Raw genomic sequence first — 23,767 nt, forward strand, 5'->3', positions numbered from 1 at the left:
CGCAAGGGGTAATATTATATCATCAGTTGTGGAGAAAGAAGATGTAGGACTCCTTAATACAGGAGAGCCTACACACTTTCATGTTAAGACAGATACCTGTTCATGCATTGACCTATCAATTGTAAGCTCTGTCTTCTTAATTTTGATTGGAGAACTTTAGATGATAGGCATACTATTAATCATGCACCAATCATAAACAATAACAATGCTCCACCATTACAGAGATCGCCTCGATGGAATCTTGACAAAGCGGACTGGGGTAGATTTTGTGAGCTAAGCAAAATTAAAGGAAATACAGAACAGTTTGAAAGTGTTGATGATGCCATAGGCTTCCTGAATGGAACTCTTCATATAGGACGACTCAATTCTATTCCCAGAACAACAGTGTTATTCAAACGACGACCAGTCCTCTGGTGGTCTTCAGAACTAATTGCCCTGCATAGAGCCACAAGAAAGTCTTTAACTCAATTGCGCAGACTCCTTACTGAAGAGAATTTAATCATATACAAGAAATGTAGAGCACAATTCCGTCGTGCCATGAGAGAAGCTAGGCACCAATCTTGGGTGTCTTTTGTTTCCTCCATTAACAGTAGAATTTCACCATCTTCTGTGTGGAGAAAAGTAAAAATGATAGGCAAATTCACCCCTAACCCACCATCAGTGTTGAAGGTGAATGGTCAGTATGTGACTGGAGCAACTGAGGTTTGCAGTGCATTAGCTGATCATTTTCCAATGTATCAAGTAAGTGTAAAGTAGCTCCTGGTTACCAGTATAGAAGCAGTGAAGAATGGAAAATGCTAAATTTTGTAACAGAAAAAGAGGAATCCTACTTTAGTCCTATTACCAAAAGGGAATTTTATTCCATACTTGCTAATTGCAACGATACAGCCCCTGGTCGTGATGGAATTCCATATGCAATGATTAAACATGTACCTGTTAATACCAAGTTATTTATTTTAAGCATTATTACGAGAATATGGCATGATCATAGTTATCCAAGTGTTTGGGAACTAGCCATTATTTTAGCATTTTTAAAACAGTAAGGATAAGTTTTTAGCAGCAAACTACTGACCTATTGCATTGACATGTTGTTTATGTAAGATCATGGAGAAGATGGTCAATGCAAGACTGGTGTGGTACCTAGATAAGAAAGCTATTTTATCATCTATCTTGTGTGGATTTAGGAAAATGCATTCAATGACTGATGTGTTGATACGACTTGAGCCCTCTATGTGTTAAGCCATTGCTTTCAAACAGCACCATAAAACAGTTTTTTTTTTTTTTTTTTTTACCTCGAGAAGGCATATGATACTGCATCGAGATATGTTATACTTAAAACCATTCATAACTCAGGACTGAGAGGAGAGCTACCATTGTTCATTCAAGCATTGTTTCACATAGATTTTTTTCAAGTTAGAGTGGGGAAGCTCTATCTGAGATGAAATGTCCGGAAGTAGTAGTTCCCCAGGGTAGTGTGCTAAGTGTAACCCTTTTTCCACTAGCTATTTATGGGATATCCTCAGTTATTCCTAGAGAAATTCTCTCAACACTTATTTGTAGATGATAACTCCATATTTGTTACAGCTAGAATGACAATGGTTGAGAGTAAATTACAACTCTCAATCGACAAATCAAGTTCATTGGGCTGATATGAATGGATTTAAGGTTTTGACAAGTAAAACTGTTGTTGTCCATTTCTGTCGTATTCCGGGAATACATCCCTCTTAACGAGAGAATGCCTTGTCAAAGTCAGCTGCTAATTTTGGAAGGAGCATTTTGACATTGTCATATGCCTCCCACGACTTCTTCTATGAAGAGTTCAAGGTGTGCCTCGAAACCTGCCAAGCTTGATCAATGAGTCACAGGCATATGACAATGTCAAAATGCTCCTTCCAAAATTCACGCGGGGTGATGGTTGTGCTGTCAGTGATTTTAAAACATCTCTTATAGCTTTTTGAAATTGAAAATCATTTGTTGGTCCATGGGCTGTAGGGGGGTTGGTTGTTAGGTGGAAGATAGAGAACCTTGATGAAAGAATATTCCAGAAGGATATCTTCCTCGAAGTTAGGAGAGTGAGCAGGGGCATTGTCCAACACCAGCAGACATTTCAGAGGGAGGCATTTCTCTATTTTTTGACAGTCAGACCAAAACAGAGATTTACTTATTCAATAAACAAGAGTCTCGTTACCCAGGCTTTCACATCATCCCTCCACATCACTGGAAGCTTCTCCTTTAGCGCATTGTGAGCCCTGAAGGCTCAAAGAGTCTCCGAATGATACACCAGAAGGGGCTTGGCCTTACAATCCCCACTAGCGTTTGTGCAGAGTGCAAGGGTAAGACTGTCCTTCAGAGGCTTATGCTCAGGTAACTACTTCTCTTCTGCCGTGATGTACTGTACGTCCAACGAGGCATTTTCTTTAAAAGAAATTAAATGCCCAGTTTTGTCACAGTTGAAGACTTGCTGGAGACTGTAGCCTTCCTGGAGAGTCAACTCATCAAATGTTTTAACAAAGGCTTGGGTCGCTTTCGTATCTTGAGCTGGTACCCTCCCCATGCCGCACCACAGAACGGATGCCAGACCATTTCTTGAATTTTTCAACCACCCTCGAGAAGCCTTGAACTCTTGAGGTGCCTGCTTCGATGTCCTTTGTCCTGCGTCGTCTTTGGCCTGAGCACGCATGAGATCACCGAAAATGGCGCATGCTGGCCTTGTGGCAGATTATTGTCTTGGTGATCATGTTTCCAGTAATTTCCTTGTCCTTAATTCAAATGGAAAGCAGTCTCTCCATCTCATCATGGATGTGGTTCCTTTTGCTTGAAAAACCAGTCATGCCCTTAGAAGGTGTTGCTGCTTTGATGACTGACTTCTGCTTAAGGATGTGCCTATCGTCAACGGATTTTGGCTATACAGGTGAAGTTTCCTTAGATTTATTACGATGCGTTATAATTCGCCAATCATCTTGGTCATATTTCATCAATATTGTATTACTGTCTATCCTTATTCCATTTTCTTCTTTGAAAGGATATCATATGCTCTATTAATGCATTTTTTGTATTCTACTTTTCAATTTTGGAAGCATTTTACCAGTCAAGAATTACTTAAAATTTTGTTTATCTATTGGTTATGATCAGCTGATCTGAAAGTGCCGCTACCTACCGTATCAAAATATGGCGTACATGTGAATGGCATTTTTTTTTTTTATTTCTTAACATATTTGAAATATCTTCATGATGAATATTACATCAGCGCCAATATGTTACAGAAAATCAGTTTCCATACAGTTCGTCTAATTATTAGGTATCATGCGAAATTGTTGTAGCTCTTTCTGTGTGTGTGTGTGCTCGCTCTGGCAATCGCATACGGGCAGTTAATTTTTAAAGCTTCATACAATTTCATTCAATTTTTCATTCAATATTAAGCCTTCATATTTCATTAGACATTATTGTGTTAAATTGTGGTTTATTAAAGCACGTTCATATTTTATTTTTAATTTCTTGAGCATTTCAATAATCAACTATTACTTTTGATTTACTTTTGGTTGGGAGATCAGCTGATCTCAAGGTCACGCTGCCGTATTACAATTATAGTACGAATAACACTGATTTATATAATTTTCTTGACATTCGAAATCTCTTCATAATGAATATTACAACAGCACCAATATGATATAGAGTATCACATTTTCCATACAGTTCGTTGATAGACCTTATTATTAGTTATACATGGAATACGCACTCTCTCTCTCTCTCTCTCTCTCTCTCTCTCTCTCTCTCTCTCTCTTTCTCTCTCTCTCTCTTTCTCTCTCTCTCTCTCTCTCTCTCTCTCTCTCTCTCTCTCTCTCTCTCTCTCTCTCTCTCTCTCTCTCTCTCTCTCTCTCTCTCTCTCTCTCTCCCTGTATTTTCATTTTTAATGCAGTTAAATCTTCATATTTCTTTGAAAATTATTAAAAAATTCTTTATATCCTTATTCGATGTTTCGATTATGGGAATAGTAATGCATCGGAAGAAAATCACTTGATTTGCCTCTCTCCTTCCGCCTGAAATATTACGTCATTAGACTTTTTTTTTCTTAACTTTACGGTAAGCTGTACTAATCTCATAACTAATGATACAGACCACTAAAACACTTGATATCGTTACTTGGTGTTTCGATTATGGGAAGGCTGTAATAAGATTACTTGGCAACATAATGAAAGGAAATCATTCGGTTTGTCAGCGCGCTTCCGCCAAATACATGACGTCACAAGATATGTGACGTAAACTCTACAAAGAATGACTTGCAAAATATGTTAATCCATTTTCTTTTTTCTTGCAAGAAATGAAAAGAAAATACTAACTTACCAAACAAAAGTATTTTATTTTTATAATCTAAAAGGAAATATATTATTTTCAAGAGAATATTTGCCCTATTAGTATATTTTCTTTAGATAAACATCGATCCATTATCAGATATTAAATAAAAGTAGCGTACAGTCAAATTTACGCTATGTAGTACTCTTGACAACCGATACAGACCCACAAAATACTTAGTATCGTTACTTGATATTTCGATAATGGAAATACTAATATTAATCGTTAGCCTATTGGAAGGAAATCACTGTATTGCCCGGACGCTTTCCGCCGGTGATGTGACATCACCAGACATATAATATGAACTCGAATGATATTAAAACTTTTCTTAATGTATTTTTAACTGAAAATAAATACTGAATATTAACAATAAAAGAAAATAATAATTTACCAAGATAAATCAGTTTACATGTATACAAGAAAATAGATTATTTTCAAGGAAATATTCGTCCTATTTCGGATAAACTTGTGACGTCATCACCCTGAAAAAACCGTCATAAAGTCGAACAGTTGCAAGTCGCATAGGTCGTAAGTCGAGCAATACCTGTATTCCTTAGCGATCACGATCAACCGCATGCCAGCCTCCGACTTCTTGATTATCTCCAGCTATGTCTCCATAGAAAGCATCCTCTTCTTATATCCTTGAACATGAGCAACACTTGGCTAATAATGTACGAGTTGAAAAATGCAACACTATACAATACAGTAAACAAAAGCACAAAAGCAAAATCACAAACTTGAATTCAATCTGAACAAGAGCACGGCTGAAATGAAATGGTCAAGGAACGCCGATACGTAGATGCATGATGGGATAGATGCTGACCAATAAGAGAGCAGGATCTTACAACAGTACTGTAACTAGCATTAGAGCAGGGAGATAAACAATGGGAGAGTGGGATGATGGAGGCGAGTTTACAGTTTGGCGACGCGGGAATTTTTGAATTATTCTCGGCGGCATGTCGAATCTCGTATTGTTTCATGTTTCGTATTATGAAAAATTTTCTGTAATGTGAGGCAAAAATCTTCTTATCTTGTTTCGTATCGTGAATTTTTTGTACATGGAAACTTTTGTATCGAGAGGTATCACTGTAATTGATATAGGAGCTGCTGTTCAGCTTCAGCTTACAGTATATTTGCAATATATTTTAGTTATGTGCCTTTCTTCTTTTTAAATTTATTATCCATATCTCCTTATATGGTATAAAAGATTTATTTTCCATACTTTCTTTAATGAATGGAATTCTTGTTTTTTTTTTTATTAAAACTAACTTTAGGTAAAAAGATATTTGTATTTACCATTACCCAGCTAACATTAACCCATGATGAGAGAGTGCCAAGCTAGCAAGCGCCATTCTAGACTTGATGAAATAGATCAGTTTTAGGTAAAACATCACCAGCAACATTAAAGAGCTAAGACAATCATGCGATATGAAATGCCATACACAAATGAAAATCAAAGTGGGTTAAGAGCTCTTACTTTGGTGACTGGAGGGATATAAGGCTCCAGACTTACAACTTGGTCTTCAGCCTTGCAATCTGGTTGTCTTAAGATAGTGACTGGAAATATGGGAATGAAAGGGTGTAGCACCAGAGGGATTTAAAGTAATTAAAGTAGTAGGGGCTCCGCAAGAGATCCAGATTGCAATGGGCAGATAACATTCAGAACCCTTACAGAATAGAAAAAATATTACCCTGCATCCGACTAAGGAAGTTAGGTCAGGGTTAGCAACTGGCCAAGTAAGATCAGAGGACTACTTCTGAGGTTAAACATAAGAAGCTAAATAAGTGAAGAGCTTGAAAGCAAATTTCTGTCAAAACTTGGCTAGTTGAATGTATATTAGAGAAAGGTGCTGGCGTATCTTATGTCTTCATCCCCACCATAAACAACAAGTCTACTTTCTTTGCATTAGCACTTGAACTTGAAACAATTTCCTAAGACAATCACACTCCTCATAACTTCAATTTAAATCACATTACTGTCCCTGTGTAGTAATTAGTAAAAAATCCAGAGGAAGATTATTTAAAACAATAAAACTTATAATCTGGAAGAAGGGTACTTGGGGTTCTACCGATTACAATAGAGAAACTGTAATAACAAAGGCCTGGTACAGTACTTTGCTTCTTGTCATTAACTAGTACTGTAATGTGTGTCATTACCTTACTAGAGGAATGGGTCTATTGAAAGGAAAGAAAATAGGACTTTTGTGTGGTAAATGTCTATAAACCAAGCTTCTGGAGAAGCAGCAATATAAACATCAAGGGAGTTACAAAAAATAAGAAAAATACTTTTTCTAACTATTAACATTCACTATTGATTTAAGTGCAAGAAAGAATATAGTGCAGTGTTTGACAATAAAAGATAATATTAAAGATAAAAACCACAATAGGATATTGAATATTAGTCTGTCTAAAAGGCTTTTTTTTTTTTCGTATCTGATGTGTGAAGAATTTTTCTTCACTCTTCTTTCATTTGTACATTAGGCTCTCTCTAAATGTTCTCTCCTACATTAAGTTTTCTTTACTGAAAAATCTGGAGAACTATTTTTAATCAACTAAACTCGTGACCATATCGTACGCCATGTTCGTGACGTCAGTATAGATACGCACAGCAAAAACTTTAGCGGGCGTATGGTGGTTCTTTCCTCAAACTACTTGGGTCGAGATAAATTACTAAACTAGTTTTGAATATAATCTTAATACTGCTGACTTGAAAGCAGCTTTTATTTCCCAATACTGTACCAATTAAGGTTTATTAATTTTAAGATGTTCGCCCATCACACCAGCCCATTGCTTATTTCTCATTTTAACTTAATTTTTAGCAAGCCAGAATAGGTAGGATTATTGTATATATAAACTCCCTTAGAGCAGCAAGATTTATTTGTGCAAAATCCTGCCTCCTATGCACTCCTTACAACAATATATTGCCCTGTCCTAAAGTCCCGAAATGGCACCTCCCCTGGGTTCCCAGCACTCAACATCCGTCACCTGTTTTGGAAGGTGAAGCCAGGTGAACCCTGACGACCTTACCCTCACCCCATTCGTTCAGAAGCCATAGTTGTGAGCGGCTGACCGACCTGGTCAGTGAATCTGCACCTCTGGCCCACCCCCCTTTCCAAAACTCTACTCACACAGGAGTCCTGCTGGCTGGAGATAGGGAAGGAAACAAGCCTGGGAAACTTTATTGCCACAAGCGAGGATTCCAGGGGTGAGCCAGTCAAGGGTGCAAAGTGCAAAATGCAACGATTCGGTCAACAGCCATTTGAAGACAAGGACGGTATTCTAAGGAGTGCAGGTACCAATACGTGGCCACTTACGTGATTTAGGTTGAGCTGGCTATAACATATTTCGGGCTGTATGCGGTGGGATTGTGTGCACAGTTTTTTGTATATAATTTTTACTTTTGAGACTAGCAGTTTTGGGGTCACCGGGCCATGTGTCCATCCAAATTTCAATTATTAATTATTGCATTAGACCACGAGTCTAATCAACCATATTTTTTATTAATTTGCATTTCTTTTTATTACATTTGTGTTTAAGATGTCCGTTTCTTTTAATGTAAATTTATGTAATAAATCAAGATTAGGTTAATTAAACCTCATCATATTTTTACTCCTTCATTTATTTCATTATGCCTATTATGAATTATTTAATCTCGGGACAGTATACCCGATATTTTAAAGGTAGTAGCTTAACATCACTGCTCCCATTTTTTGCCATTGTGTCACTACTTACTTAATGTAAAATTCCTGTCCAGCATCTCACTTGGGTCTCTGGGACGGAGCCAAAACAGAGCCTAAGAGTGTAGATGTCCTTAGACAAAGCTAGAGTAGGCCATTAAATTACTTTTATTTCATATGTGGAGTTTCTAGGCCTCTGAACAGAGTACAATCTCCCTTTTTTGCATTTAAGAGTGATGGTTAGTGAACTACGTCAGTAAAGTTATTATCAGGGTGTTTGTGACCTGAGCAGTAGTGCTCCTAATCCTCCCCTGTTGATCTTTTAGGAACTGACGTAGGGAGACTTTCCTGGACTAACAAGTCCCCACTCAACAATATAAATTGAAAAATTCTCCACATGATGGTTTGAGTACACATACTTTCAGAGAAAGGCGTTTTATACTTCAATAGCAGAAGTCTGATATAAAATATAAAACTCAAAAAGGGCAAATAAAATAATATGAACATTATGATTATTGATTCAAGTTTGTTAACTGGGATTATGGAGAAGCCCCAAGAATTTATTAATATTTGTCTTGATTTTGCTATATTTTCTATGTTGGCTGGAGAATGCAAATTTTCATAAGCATTTTACCAATATTCAAAGCATGTAAGGTAAATGCATAGTTTGAACATTGTTGTAAATGTTTTGGGGGCTATAATCACTGGTCAAAGAGCCCCCTCATGGAGAAGGTTTCTCTGCAATCTAGGTGTGTGTGTCTTAAATGAACTGTCTGTCAGATCTTTTGGAAGATGATCCATCATTGGAAGAGAAATATAGTACAGATAGTCGTCAACTTATGACCAAGATAGGGACCAAGAGACGCATCATAACATGATCGAACTTATTCGAAATATCTTCATAATGAACATTACATTAGTACCAATATGCTATAGGATGTCATAGGTTTCATTCAGTTCACATATATTCATTATTATTGGTTATACGAATGTTTCTCTATTTCTTTTTGTGTGTGTATGGGTAGTTCATTTTTAAAGCTTTATACAGTATTTCATTTTTAGCTCATTATTAAGTCTTCATTTTCTTTAGGCATTAATGTGTTTAATTGGGATTTATTGAAGCGTGTAACACGTTTATATTCTATTTTTCAATTTCAGGAATATTTCAATAATTATTAATTACTTTTGTTTTACATTTGGTAGGCATCAGCTGATGATGTCAAGGTCACGCTACTGTAATGCGATTATGCGCACATAATAATAAAAAGGAGTATCGCTTATATAATTTTTTAACTTGGATTAAAAAAAATATTTCATAATGAATATTACATCAGTACCAATATGTTATAGGATGTCATAGTTTTCATACCGTTTATTCAAAGCCCCCCCCCCCTCTCTCTCTCTCTCTCTCTCTCTCTCTCTCTCTCTCTCTCTCTCTCTCTCTCTCTCTCTCTCTCTCTCTCTCTCTCTCAACATTATTAGATATACTTGGTATCCTTATACAATGTTTTCATTATGGGAATATTAATATTACTCTGTAAAGTATTGAAAGGAACCTACTCAATATGCTGACTCGTCTTCCGCCAGAAATATTACGTCATCAGACATACAATACTACTTTTCTTGAATTTACGTAAATAGTACTGTAGGCTACTCATAACAGATGATACAAACCACTGAAATACTTTATATCGTTACTCGATGTTTTGATGAGTGGAATAAGATTGCTTGGTAACAAATCACTAGATTAACCACTCGCCTTCCAGCCAGAATATGACGTCACCGACGTGTGCGCTGTCATATGAACTCATCAAAGAATGACTTGCCAATTATGTAAAACGCTTCTGGTTTTTTTTTTTTTTAATACTAACGTATCCCGCAAAAATATTTCATTTCTATATTATAAAAGAAAATGTATTACTTAAAGAAAATATTTGTCCTATTTTCTTTGATAAGATAATCAAAAAGGCTACATTTGTCCAAAAACTGTGGAGAAATGTGTCTTTTTATTTAATTGTTGAGTGGGAACTTGTCATTCCGGGAAAGTCTCCCCACGTCAGTTCCTAAAGATCATCAGGGGAGGATAAGGAGCACTATCACTCAGGGCACAAACACCCTGTTAATAACTTTACTGACGTACAGTGATACCTCGGTACTCGACCATAATCCGTTCGAGATCCGTGTTCGACCTCCGATTTGTTCGAGTACCGAATTTTTTTTCCCCATAAGAAATAATGGTATATATTCTATTCCGTTCCCAAGCACTCGAACAGGCCCAAAATATTAATAAAACGTGTACCTAAACAACAATAATTATCTAAATGTGTATGAAATTGGTCAGAAAATCCTATAAAACAATTTTAAACCATTTACTGTACTAAAATAAAACAATTTTAAACCATTTTCTGTACTGTAGTGAACATACCTTTGAGCAGCGGTTCGATGGCATACAGGGATGGATGTGGAGAGGATGGAAGGGGGAGGTTACTGCTTGGAAGGAGAGTCCCCTTCCATGATGTGGCGGGGTAGTTCTCCTTCAGGAGTTGTTTCTCTCTCCAATGAAAGGGTGGGCAGATCTATTTCAGGGGTTTCTTCTCTTCTTTGTCTCTTCTTTGGAGGAGAAACAGGCTTTGATGTAGCAGCTTTCTTTTCTTTTGTGAAAAACTGGTCTATTGTTAATTGTTTCTTCCTCCTCTGCAGTATTCTTCGAAAATGATACATGACACTATCATTAAACATATGCACTGCCCGGTTTGCTACTGCAATTTCTGGGTGGTATTTTTCAGCAAAAGCCTGCACATCTGCCCACTTGGAACAAATTTCATTGATGAGAGAACTTGGAACATCCTCCCTTACCTCATCCTCTTCTGAAGATTCCTGCTCCACAATCAGATCCTGCTGCTGTTGTTGTTGCAGGTGCAACAATTCCTCCACAGTCAACTCGGTAGAATGGCTTTCTACAAGCTCATCAATATCATCCTTGTCGACCTCAAGCCCCAAACTCCTGCCCATGACAACAATTTCCTCAACGACATCAGTGTCATCAGAAATTACAGGGGTAGCAGTGCTTGGACCCGCCTCTGGTTGGAAACCTTCAAACTCCCTCTCTGTGACACATGATGGCCACAGCTTACGCCAGGCAGAGTTCAATGTCCTATAGGTCACACCTCGCCAAGCTTGGTCAATCATGTTAACAGAGTTGAGGATGCTGAAGTGTTCCTTCCAGAATTCCTTTAGGGTCAACTTCGTGTCACTGGTCACTTCAAAACACTTTCTGAAAAGGGCCTTGGTATAGAGTTTTTTGAAGTTTGAAATGACCTGTTGGTCCATGGGCTGGAGTATGGGAGTAGTATTGGGGGGCAAGAATTTGATTTTGATAAAGCTGTATTCTTCTTTCAAGTCATCCTCGAGACCTGGAGGATGTGCAGGAGCATTGTCCATAACCAGAAGACATTTCATTGGCAAGCTCTTTTCAATGAGGTAAGCCTTAACCTGGGGGGCAAACACTTCGTTTATCCACTCAGTAAAGAATTGTCTTGTGACCCAAGATTTAGTGTTCGAGCGCCACATAACTGGTAGTGCACTTTTACAAATATTATTTCGTTTGAACACCCGGGGGTTGTCCGAGTGGTACACTAACAAGGGTTTGATCTTGCAATCGCCACTTGCATTTGCACACAGCAACAATGTTAGCCTATCTTTCATTGGCTTGTGACCTGGCATCTTCGTCTCGTCCTTGGTAATGTACGTATTGGCTGGCATTTTCTTCCAAAATAACCCAGTCTCATCACAATTAAAGACTTGTTGTGCGATCAAATTTTGTTCATTTATGTACCGATCGAATTCCCCCACGTATTTATCGGCTGCAATTTGATCCGAACTAGCTGCCTCCCCATGCCTAGTAACACGATGAATACCTGTTCTATTACGAAACTTTTCAAACCAACCCCTGCTCGCTTTAAATGTAAATGAATCACTTTCACTGGTACTCGGACTTTTCTTCACTAATTCTTCATAGATATGCAACGCTTTTTCACAAATGAACGCTTCACTAACACTTTCCCCGGCCAACTGTTTTTCTTTAATAAATATTAAAAGCAACTTTTCCATCTCCTCAATCACTTGTGGCCTTTGCTTAGTTACCGCCGTAACTCCCGTTGCAACATTCGCCTTCTTAATCATTTCTTTATGCTTTAAAAACGTAGAAATGGTCGACTTCGCCATTCCGTATTCTACCGCTAAATCGGACACTCGTACACCATTCTCATATTTCGCTATAATTTCCTTCTTCAACTCGATCGTTGTTCGCACTGTTTTCCTCTTCTCCTTCCCCTTAACACTCATTACTTTCTTGGGACTCATTATGAAAGCTAAAAAAGCAATTAAAAGCACTGAAAATCACTAAATCACAACGAATGCTGATCGCGCGTTGTCTGAGTGACGCTCTCGAGAGAACTGATGCTTCCCGAACAAGCGAGAGTGGCCGAGATGGCGCGATCATCACAAAGCCCATGCGGTCGTCACGTGTTCGGCTGGTCGAGTACCGAATTTTTGGTCGAGCACCGCAGCAAAAATTTCTCGAAAATTTTGGTCGAACTCCGAATTGTTCGAGTATAGAGTCGTTCGACTACCGAGGTATCACTGTAGTTCACTATCCACCTCTCGGAATGCAAAAAAGGGAAATTGTACTCTGTCCAGAGGGCTAAAAACTCCACATGTGAAATAAGCCTACTCTAGCTTTGTCAGGTCTAAGGTCATCTACACTCCTAGGCTCTGTTTCGGCTCCGTCCCAGAGACCCCAGTGAGATGCTGGACAGGAATCTTACGTTAAGTAATTATTGAGACAATGACAAAAATGGGAGAAGTGATGTAAAGTAAAGTAAAAGTTAAAGATATGGATCTTTACCTTCGAAGCAGATAGATTCAATACTAAGTCACTTGCTAACACACTTATTTTGAGTTATTTACTCATTTCAAAATAATATGTATACTGTCCCGAGATTAAATATTCATAATAGGCATAATGAAATAAATGGAGTAAAAATACGATGAGGTTTAATTAACCTAATCTTGATTTATTATACAAATTTACATTAAAGAAATGGACATCTTAACAAACGCAAAATGTAATAAAAGGAAATTCAAATTGATAGAAAAAAAAAATATGGTTGATTAGACTCGTGGTCTTCTACAATGGTTAATGATTGAAATGGGGTTCGGACACGCGGCCCATGTGACCCAGAGACTGTGCTAGTCTCGAAAGCCAAAGTATATAAAACTACACAATCCCACTGCACACAACCCGAAATAGGTAAGAGCCAGTTAAACATAAATTAAGTAATAATTAATCTAAGCTAAAAATGGGGGAAAAACTAAGTGGCTACATGTTTTTACCTGCACTCCTTACAAAACCCAGCCCTTGTGCTCAAATGGCTGTTGACCGAATAGTTGCACAGTTTGCGCCCTTGACTGGCCCACCCCTGGAATCCTCACTTTTGGCAAATAGGGTTTACCAGGCTCGACAGATATTAAAACTTTTAATAGATTTTTTATTTAAAATGGATATTGTACATTACATCATCAGTAAAAGAAAATACTAAATTTCCAAGATAAAGTTCATTCATATTTATGCAAGAATATAGACTATTTCTAAGGAAATAGTGTCCTATTAGTGTACTATTTCCAACAGACTTGTGACGTCATAACAGTGAAAAGGTGGTCGTAAAGTTGAATAGTCGCAGCATAGGTCATAAGTTGATGACTACCTGTAGTTAGGTGACATGTTTTGAATTTTCTTGCATAATATTATATATATTATATGGTACATATTAATATGGATTATTTTTGTGCTATGGTACTGATAACATGTAACATCGCTTGTAACGATTTGTTCACAGGGTAAGCTTGCCGATATGTACTGCACTTTGAATGCATGCAGATCATACTTATACTGTGTCGCTCGTGCTTGTGACCAGGGGCACTTCAACAACAAGGACTGTGCTGGTGTCATACTGTATTGTGCTGAAAAAGCTACTCAGGTGTGTTTGGAAGCTATTCAGTGCTTAGGTGAGTAATCAAGTGTGCTTTTGTATTTTTTTTTTTTTTAATATAGTAGTCTGTGGCAGTTTCAAATTTGTAGTTCTTTAAGTAAAGTATTAAGATTACAGTATAAGTGTTATTATTTGGTAGCCCTTTGACCAATTTTTGTTTCAAATAATGAAAGATTCCATGTAGTCAGGTCCCCTACTCATTTCCTTGAGTTATTTTTTAAATATTGAAATAACCTTTTTTTTTTTTTACAACCATTAAATCCTGTGCATAGGATGACCATTAAATCCTGAAATTCATCCCAAGAAATTGTGGGTTGTCTTGTACTACCATTATAAATATCTAACCTTGAATTCTGAAGGGTTTATGGGTAGGCTAGCCTCAGCCTCGGTGAGATAATTACCAACATATATACATGAAAAGATTCACATGAAACAAAGTGATGATAAAGGTAATAATATAACTTTTACTTTAATTATTATTGACATATCTGCATAATCAGCAGACTATTTAAAAAATAATTCCATATCAATAAAATCTACTCTTATCCTTGCAAAGCCCAGCTGAGAAAATGTAAACATCGGCTTATGTACTCTAACGTTTATCTTTCGGTAATCTTTCAGGAAGTTTAATGGTGGACTTACCAAATATTTCCATATTTTCTTCTGTATTTTTAAACTTTGGGTATTTTTTAACAATAAACAATTACTGACTTATTTTGTTTTGTCGTCAGCTAATTTCAAGCTGCCGATCTTGAGGATATGGGAACAGAAATAGCAAAAAGAATTCTTCATATAATTTTCAAACTTATTCCAAACATCTTGTAATAAATATTGCAGAAGTAACAGTTTTCATACAGTGCTAAAACCTATCGATATCATTAGTTATCACTTGTATGTTTAAATGCTTTTGTTTGTTCATTGTAATTGGCGATGAAAGGTAAACACAATATTATCCCTTTTAAATGATATATGTAAGAAAAAAAAAATAATATAGAATCGCCTTTGTTATATTGTTTATTTTGAATGTCTGAGGATACAATAAATAAAGCAACATTTGTAATAACATCTTTACATTTCCAAAATTTGATGATACATTAGGGTCCCGAATTATGCAAGAATTTGGTCGATCAATGACCTCGTATAAATGGAAAATCGCATATTTCAAAACACACAACTAACAGAATTAATTCCATTAGGGCCATAGCAACCAGCAACTTGCCTATTCAAACGTGTTTACTACCTATTTCCAATACTTTCTATGTACTATACTGTATTTCTTTATAATATCAAATTGTTCTTGTAAATAAATCAAACATTCAATATACTTTAAAGTTCTAATAACTTGAAAAAAAGGTTAAAGTTACAACCAGGATGTGTGTAAACACCTTATATTTCCCGTTATAACACGACCCAATATACAGACAAATTTTAATGTTTGTCATATCTATTGTATAAGACAACTGGTGAATAGCAAAACCATCACTCTATAGACTAGCTTTTGTTGAATCATTGAAAATCCAGAATTATTAAAATAAAGGCGATTTTATATCATGCGTTTCCTAAACACGCCAAAAAGCGCAATATAAAACGACAACCAATGTTTTGTTTATGTTTATCTCTGATCATAATGAAGAAACAAGACGCATTTACACATCTGTGTATATGTTAGTGTTTGCATCGACAGCAATCTTACCAAGTATTGATTATATGTTGATTTTGTTATTACCAATGTTCTACTTAAATTTTCTTAGAACTTCCAAATAAATGAAATGAATGCTATTTATATAATGTTTTTCTTTATGACGTCACCTGAAACGGAAACCTTCCATTTGTTTACTGTACGCTCCATCTTCGATCATAATGAACAAACGAACGCATTAAACACACATGATCAAAGTGATAACTAATGTTATTACAAACATTTAGTAAACATTGTTATTACAAATATTTTACTTACCGTATCCATATAAATTCCTAAATTCGTAGCAAAGCTGGAAATTATTTTTTTCCTTATGTGTTTAATCTACAATAGCAAACTGCCACTAATGGCAGAATGATAATATACGATAATTCTAAACTGTTACGAAAGATTCCTTTCCATATCCAAAATACTTTTCATAACTTCAGTTATAAGTCAACTTGTACCCACCTCAATTATGAAACCATATGCAAAAAAGGTAAAAGAAGAAGAAAGTACTTGGCCGATTTTTAAAGTCATCGAACAATTAGGTTACCGCTATTACGTTCGATGTGACAGAGAGAGAGAGAGAGAGAGAGAGAGAGAGAGAGAGAGAGAGATAGGTAGTGGCACGAAGTACTCCCAGTGTAAAGGAGCGTGGTCTATTTGAAATCATTTCGCAGCGTGAATTTTATCGCGATTATGAAAATTTTTATTTGATGGATATTGCATTCTTATGCACGAAAAATCTAAGCCGGGAAGCAAGAACCTGCGAGGAACAAGGGCTGACTGTAATATAACAATAATACACTAACACAATAAAAATTCAAAGAAAAAAATAAGCCTTTACATACGACCCCTCAGATGCTGAAGCCATGATGAGAATGGGGTGCTTAGGGATTAGCAGCTGGGCTCTGATGAACGGACTTCGGTGTCCAATTGTTGATCCAACTAAATTATTCAGCACTTTCTCTCTTTCTTTTGGTTATTTATGCCTACCAAATTACCTACACATTGTATGCATATATACATACTTACATACAATCTATAGACTTGATTGGTGTTTGTGGATACACACTTACACACAAATGTAGACATACTGAGACAGAGAGAGATAGTGAAAAAGAGTGGGAAAATAGGAAGGGAGGGTAGAGTGAGAGGGAGGAAGAGGAGGGAGAAAGAGAAACACATATCTCATAATCAGCATAATCAGAATCCTTTTCAGCTTTGTTGTTGCCATTATCCAAGTTTAGCAGTAATTGTCTGATTATGTCACCATCATTGAGGAAAGCAAGGCAATTAAAACACCATAATTTGGGCATGTAAATGTCCTCTCTCCCAGTTCCCGGGACTTGTGAGACTTTGAAAAAACTTGTCGCATTTCATATTTGCGTTGATTTTGCCGGGTGCCTATTTTGTATTTTAAAATCCCCTGTGGTAATGTCAGGATGTGTCTTTTAATTTCCTTGGTTATTGCCATCAGACCCACTTCACATAAATTTCTATCTTTGTGCATGTCACCTTGGCCTTTCCATAGGCAGGGATGTTGGCGGTACAATTCAATGAATTGCATGTTTTCTTTTTTTGACCACATAATGCTTTGAGGTTTTTTTGCACTGGTAATGACAGGAGGGGTGGACATTATGATGTCTGTACAAGAAAAAGGATTTGTTAAGTGAGAATGATAATAAATTAGGGCTCAGGAAAACATTTCTGCTACCCAACACCACTAGCAAAACAAATCACCATACAGTACTCAGTTGATGTATGTTAACCCGCATTCACTGGTTCGCGCGATTATTTTATTGTCGCCAACTTAGTTCTGTTCATGCCCACCACTCTCCTTCCCACTTTGATATATTGAATTGGGTTATGGGAATAGCTTTTGTCTGTTGGGCTTGCTTACTAATCTGGACAGGCCTTTAGGGCAAACCTTGGGGCAGGGAGGTCCATCTGTTTTCGTTAGCAAAACAGCAGGACCTCCTCCTCAGGGGGAGCCCTCCTCTTTTCAGAGGTATGACACTCCAAGGTTCCCCTTTGAACGATAATCCGTAATAGTTCCTTGTTTCCAGATGCCCGTCAGAGGTCATTGTCCTGCTGGCAACTACCCTGGACTACAGAGGATGATTTTAGTCCTGCCTATCCGGATCCTCTCCCACTTCCTTCTTTGGACTTCTCATCTCTTCAACGAGCTGATTACCCATGTCCTTCTTGGAGATCCTAGAAGGACCTGCTCTTCTAAAAAAGCCTCGTCTTCCAAGGACGACACTGGTGTTAAAACCCACTGAAGTTTCCTTTCTCTGAGAGAGATTTCTTTATTGGTGACCATCTGCCTCCAATAAAGAGGAAGAAGACCAATCCTTGGTCCATCAGCCACTCTCTAAATGACAGGACATCGGCAAGCAATCTCTCTCTCTCTCTTCTTGGCAGGTGCCAGTAAGAGAGCGAGCTTCTAAGGATCATAGACTTAACTATTTGCTGCAAATTATGAGGATTCAGCTGGACCTTCTCATGGGTCAGGAGGCGACGATCCCGAAGAAGAGAACTTTAAGTCAGATTCGGAATGTTCCTAATATGAAGGAGAACTTCCTCAGACAGAAGTTCCTGCTCTTGTGGAGACAGAAGAGGGGAACCAGACTCCACTTTCATGAAGTCCTTCGTTACATTCGAAAAGTGAACAGCCTCTGAGAGACAGTTACTTCACCTTCAAAAGGCAAGACGGTGGCGATCGACCTTTTCCATACCCTCAGTACTCCCAGACCCAAATTGGAACTTCCATGATCAGTTTTTCTCATGGAGACCTTAACCAAGATAGAGACCTAAGTTTTGGAGTCCAATGATTCGCCTAGGGCAGGGAGGTCCTTTTACTTCATCCTGGCCGGCTTCCTTCGGCGAGGCAAGCACTATCGTACACATGTGGAATTCTCTCTTCTCATCCACTTGATCTGGAAGTGTCATTACTGACACCAGGCTGGTCTTCAGAGTGGTTAGCAGTGGTCCCAGATTCCTTCTCAGTGTCATCGGCGTTGTAGTAGTTTGCAGACTTTCGCTGCACATAGCACACAAACTACCTATTGTCAGAATGCTGACCACACTGTAATACTGCACCACACAAAATTGCTGTGGATTGTCTCAGAGATCTGAGCAAAAGAAAAAAATCAAAATGAAATGGGCACCACCCCCTTGATTTTTTTCTGGGCAAGGGGACCGAGCGAGAATCCTAGAACTTCATGATGTTATCGATCAGCATACCCACTCCAATCCAACTAAACTTTGTATAGAGTTATTTAAAATAAGATACTGAATAGCTTAAATCTCAGTGAGATTTTCTACTTGTCCCTTCCTCAACGTACTAATTCAAAAAATAAAGGCTAGGATTCGAGTCAGATTATTAGAGGTGAACAGAAATACAGTTCTGTGCAGGTCATAAATAAAAGTTTTTATTAATTTAGGGACTAGTATCCAAAGAAAATCCAAATAAAAAATAATTGTCCAGTAGTTTAGAAAAAAAAGAAAGGTTGCCTACACATTTGGCATTCGAGAGTTCAGTATCTTGCGTCCATTGTATAAGACTAAACAACAACTACACAGAGAATAAGTTCACACCACTCGAGAAATTTTAAACCATTTTTTAGATATCCAACACCGGTGTATTGAAAGTTGGCAAGATTATTAATGGACCAAGCTAAACTGGTGTCATTGTAAACTATCGCTAACTTTGGCGTGAAACATTGAATAATCCAACAACCCAAAGATAATAGACAAAATCAATTCTGACATCATTTTAGGTATTTCATTGTCAGATGCAGGTGACACTGAAGTGCAGTTCCAGTTATTCTTATTGATGCAAATAGTAAAGAAAATACATCTCGCCAATAACGATATCAATAAGGAACACTTCTACAAGTAATCACTTCTTGATTATATGTTACTGAGCAAATATTTTGCTAATCAAAGATGATCTTATCTTTATTCATGGGGTCAGTTGTTTACTGCACAACATTCTTCACATTTACTAAAGCTACGGGCCCTATAGAGAGTAGGACATTTTGCCAGTCTGAAAAGAAGATAATTTAGTCATTATTGAAATGATAGGTGAGCTATTATATTTACAATGCAATTATATACAAAATCATAAAATGCAAATTTAACAAACAATTTGTATATTTCCAATTTAACATGATTATTTCTACAGCATCAGGCATAGCAACAATACAGGTGGCTTCCTTTATTGACGGCTTCGTCAGCTTTTCCAGACACCAAGGATCTTACCGACCTAACCAAGAAGCAAGCCCTTAAGGACATTGATCTGATAAGGGTCAGGGCACCAACTAGTGGGCAAACTGGGTGCTTAAGCATCAAGCATTCGCAGGAACTTACCCTCTGCAACTTGTCTGTCAAGGAGCCAACACTGGTTCCTCTGGTGGAGATAGATGCAGCAGTCAAGAAGTTGTAAAGAGAGACCCAGAGCTCCATCCTACTGAGGGCGGTGTCCTTTCACTAGGCTCAACCTTCGTTGCTAGGTCAAAGGAAACCTTCCACTTGACCAGCCCATAAATTGATGCGGAGAATAGGAGCATGATCTCAACAATTCATCCTCAAAACCCCTTCTGTACAGTCTTTCCCTTCTTGACAGAACCAGGGTCGAGGAAGAGGCAGAAGGAAATGCCTGAGGTAGGAGGGCATTCCCACCATTCCACCACTAGTAGGGGATGCCTACAGGTCAATTGGTGGAGGTGGTGTTTGCACGGAGCAGAAAGATATATAGGGAAGGTCGTCTAGTCCAGATATTTCCTCCTATTCGTCAGCTCTCTCCCTCCTTTAATTCATCCTCTGGCAACATCATCATTTCGCTAGGGATGAGCAGAAAATCTTGCCTTACAGTAGGAAGTACAGAGCATGCTGCTGATGGGTGCAAGAGGTTGGCAACTGCTCCCCAGGCTTCTTCAGTCTCGACTTTTCTTGTATGGAAGGTGTTTGAAGGCTGGAGACCGGTCATCGACTTCTCAGCTTTCAACAATTTCATCCGCCAAACACCCTTTAAGGCAGAGACAGCGGTCACAGTCTGGCAAGCGATAAGACTGCATGAATACATGGTAATTCTGGATCGGAAAGGTGCTTTCTATCAGATCCCGGATCACCCTTCCTCCAGGAAGTATCACCGGGTAGTGGTAGCAGGCAAGGTCCTTCAGTTCAAGGTTCTCTGTTTCGGCCTGTCAACAGAGCTCCAAGTCTGCTTGAAGGCCTTCACCCTAATCTCTTTGTGGGCTCGCATCAACTGAATCCACCTGCTCCGCTACCTGGATGATTTGTTAATTCTAGAGGAATTTGAGAAGGAACTCCTTATCACAGTCAGTGTTCTCTCATTTTGCCAAACCTGGGGGTCTTAGCTAATCAGGAGAAGCCTGTCCTGTCACCTACACAGAGGATAGTCTATCTGAGGATGGACATCGACATCATTCTAGGGAGATTTTTTCCATCCCGAGAAAGGTTGTCACTTTTGCGGAAGGCAACTTTTCCTCTCTTGCAACAGTTGATACTCCCAGCTCACCAGTGGCAGAATCTCCTGGGACACGATGTCTCTAGAGAAGTTGGTGCCAGGAAGCTGATAGGCCTAAGATCTCTTCAGTGGAAGCTCAAGTCACCATGGATGCAACATCTCGATGACCCAGTCTTCCCAAGTGGTTCTTGAAGTTTGGTCCATGAACCCCTGAAATGTTCTGATGAGTCCGCATGATTTGGGCATAGTTATCTGATAGATTTTAGACTAAAACCTGGCTCAAAAGTGTTAACAAAATGTCCAAAATTCCTATTTTTAGAACAAAATGTCCAAAATTCCTATTTTTGTAGAACCAAATTATCTTGGCGTCTGACAACGGCCTGCAATATTGAAGAACCTCTACATTTTCTGGCCATGAAAAATCTCTCTCTCTCTCTCTCTCTCTCTCTCTCTCTCTCTCTCTCTCTCTCTCTCTCTCTCTCTCTCTCTCTCTCTCTCTCTCCAGAAGCATTTTATTGTGAAAAATAAACTACACTGGTCCCATTATGTTTGCATCAGCACAGATGGTGCAACTGCAATAACAGTTAGACTCAAAGGGTGTTTACAACATTGAAGTGATTTTTGGACTGTAGCTCACAGACTGCCTAGTGTCTGAATGCCGACCACACTCCAACGTTCGCTACACAAGAAGATCAAACAGTGGAATACCCAGAAATATGGGCAACAGGTAAAACAGTCAAAAGAACTGGACACAAGGCACCACCCCTCGATTTTTTATAATGGGCAAGGGGACCCAGCTAGAATCTCAAATTTCCCTATTATCTTTTCTTGCTTTGAGCTTGCTGAATAAATAGGTAGTATGACCATTGATTTAATTCTGGGAAAATCGGAAGAAATAATGAATAGCTTTATCTTCTTTAGGTAAGATCTCTTCAAGCTTAAGTAAAATTTAAGAACATTAGGAGAAAGAGAAAAAAATTGAATTATTTTTAGGCTGGTAACAGAATGTGGTGTGCGAAAAAATATATATTGAAAGTGGCTTAACAAAAATAAAAAATAAAGTTTATTACAAAAAGTCAAGTACAGTACATCAATGAAGAAATTTCTATTGAAAAAAAAACAAGTATCCCTTTACACTCCAGCCTCACAATAACAAGGTTAAAAAAATTGAATAACCCAGAAAAACAAACTGCCCACCCATTTGACTGTCCCCTAACAATATAATGCTTTGTACTCACTATCGGGGATAATTTAAAGATGATTAACTATATGCAAATGGAAGCTACTGGACAGTATTTAAATGAACTACAAAAGTTCAACAACCCTAGTACATATGTGTGTGCAGCATAGAAATGTCCTCCTCCAAACTCACTGGAAGAATATACAGATTCTTCACGAGCATCATTTCATCACAGCTAGGCTAATTCACAATAATTTTCATTCCTATCTAATATAGTCACACTTAGGAGTTTCTTTCAAAAATTCAAATGCCTGATTAATGCTTCACATGGAGGTCAAAGGCAATGGTACGTTTAATTTATTTTCTTTGTATACTGAACAACACAGCCGTTCCACAGAACCCAACTCTTAAGTTTCTTCACATTATAAACTACACTCCTATATGCAAAGTATATGTCTCTTGATTGTGTTTACTTTTGCTTTATAAAGTGCTGATATATGATCTGACACTGTGTTCAGGGCACCGCTACTTTCGACAAGATTTGGGTTTATCACATATCACTTGGACATAGCCAGTTATAGTCTGACCAGCAAAGTAAAAAGGTACAGGTTTATGAAATATTACTCCAATACTAGCTGGCATTGTTACTCCTGTATTGAAATGCTTGTAACAGCTATTCTCTCACACCTCTACTTGACTCCCTACCGAGTCTAGGGTATTGCTGCCATTACCTGTTAAGAGAAACAATAACAGATTAAGTAATTTTTTTTTGGGGGGGGTTGCCGGTTGAGGCCTTCTAACTAAATTTTATAATGAATTTACATGACAATTTTGAATGTAACATGTATTTTTTTCTAACACACAAACCATAAAGTTTTTATTTCACACAAACCCTTATTCATTATAACATATTGTACCACTTGTTTATGCAACACGCTGTTGCATTTATCGCAAACAACTTTCTATGGAACATATGCCTACCTTTCTTGAAACAGTTCTGGCTTACTTTTATCAAAGGTAAAGCACTGAACATCCTTTTATTTCAAGCTGTGTGAAGATTTGCAAAACAAACACACAAAACTCCTCTACCATACAGTGGTTCACTGGCTGGCATGAAGTAAAATCCTTTCCCGTCTTTTTGAGCTTTGTGTTGAAGGGAAAATTATTTTGCCTGAAAGTCATGACATCTATAATCTAATGTATGAAACCAAATGACTCACAAAAGTGCAAACTTGTCTGATATTACTGAATAGATTAAATCCAGTGTTGACCCATCTGCAAAGCCTTCACTCAAAGAGTTGGGAAAACATTTTGAAGAACCAGACCCAACCT

At 37.8% G+C, this 23,767-nt stretch overlaps 1 protein-coding gene across 1 annotated transcript in view; it reads left to right on the forward strand.

Annotated features, from left to right (window-relative positions):
* Positions 1–23,767, forward strand: part of LOC137642595 (isovaleryl-CoA dehydrogenase, mitochondrial) — a 225,601-nt gene that overhangs the window by 196,083 nt on the left and 5,751 nt on the right. The window contains exon 8 of the mRNA XM_068375291.1: positions 13,925–14,093. Within this exon, the coding sequence (XP_068231392.1) occupies positions 13,925–14,093 (169 nt within the window). The remainder of the gene's footprint in view (positions 1–13,924; positions 14,094–23,767) is intronic.

The sequence above is a fragment of the Palaemon carinicauda genome, chromosome 6, assembly GCF_036898095.1.
Source record: "Palaemon carinicauda isolate YSFRI2023 chromosome 6, ASM3689809v2, whole genome shotgun sequence".
In the NCBI taxonomy this organism is placed as follows: Eukaryota; Metazoa; Arthropoda; class Malacostraca; order Decapoda; family Palaemonidae; genus Palaemon; species Palaemon carinicauda.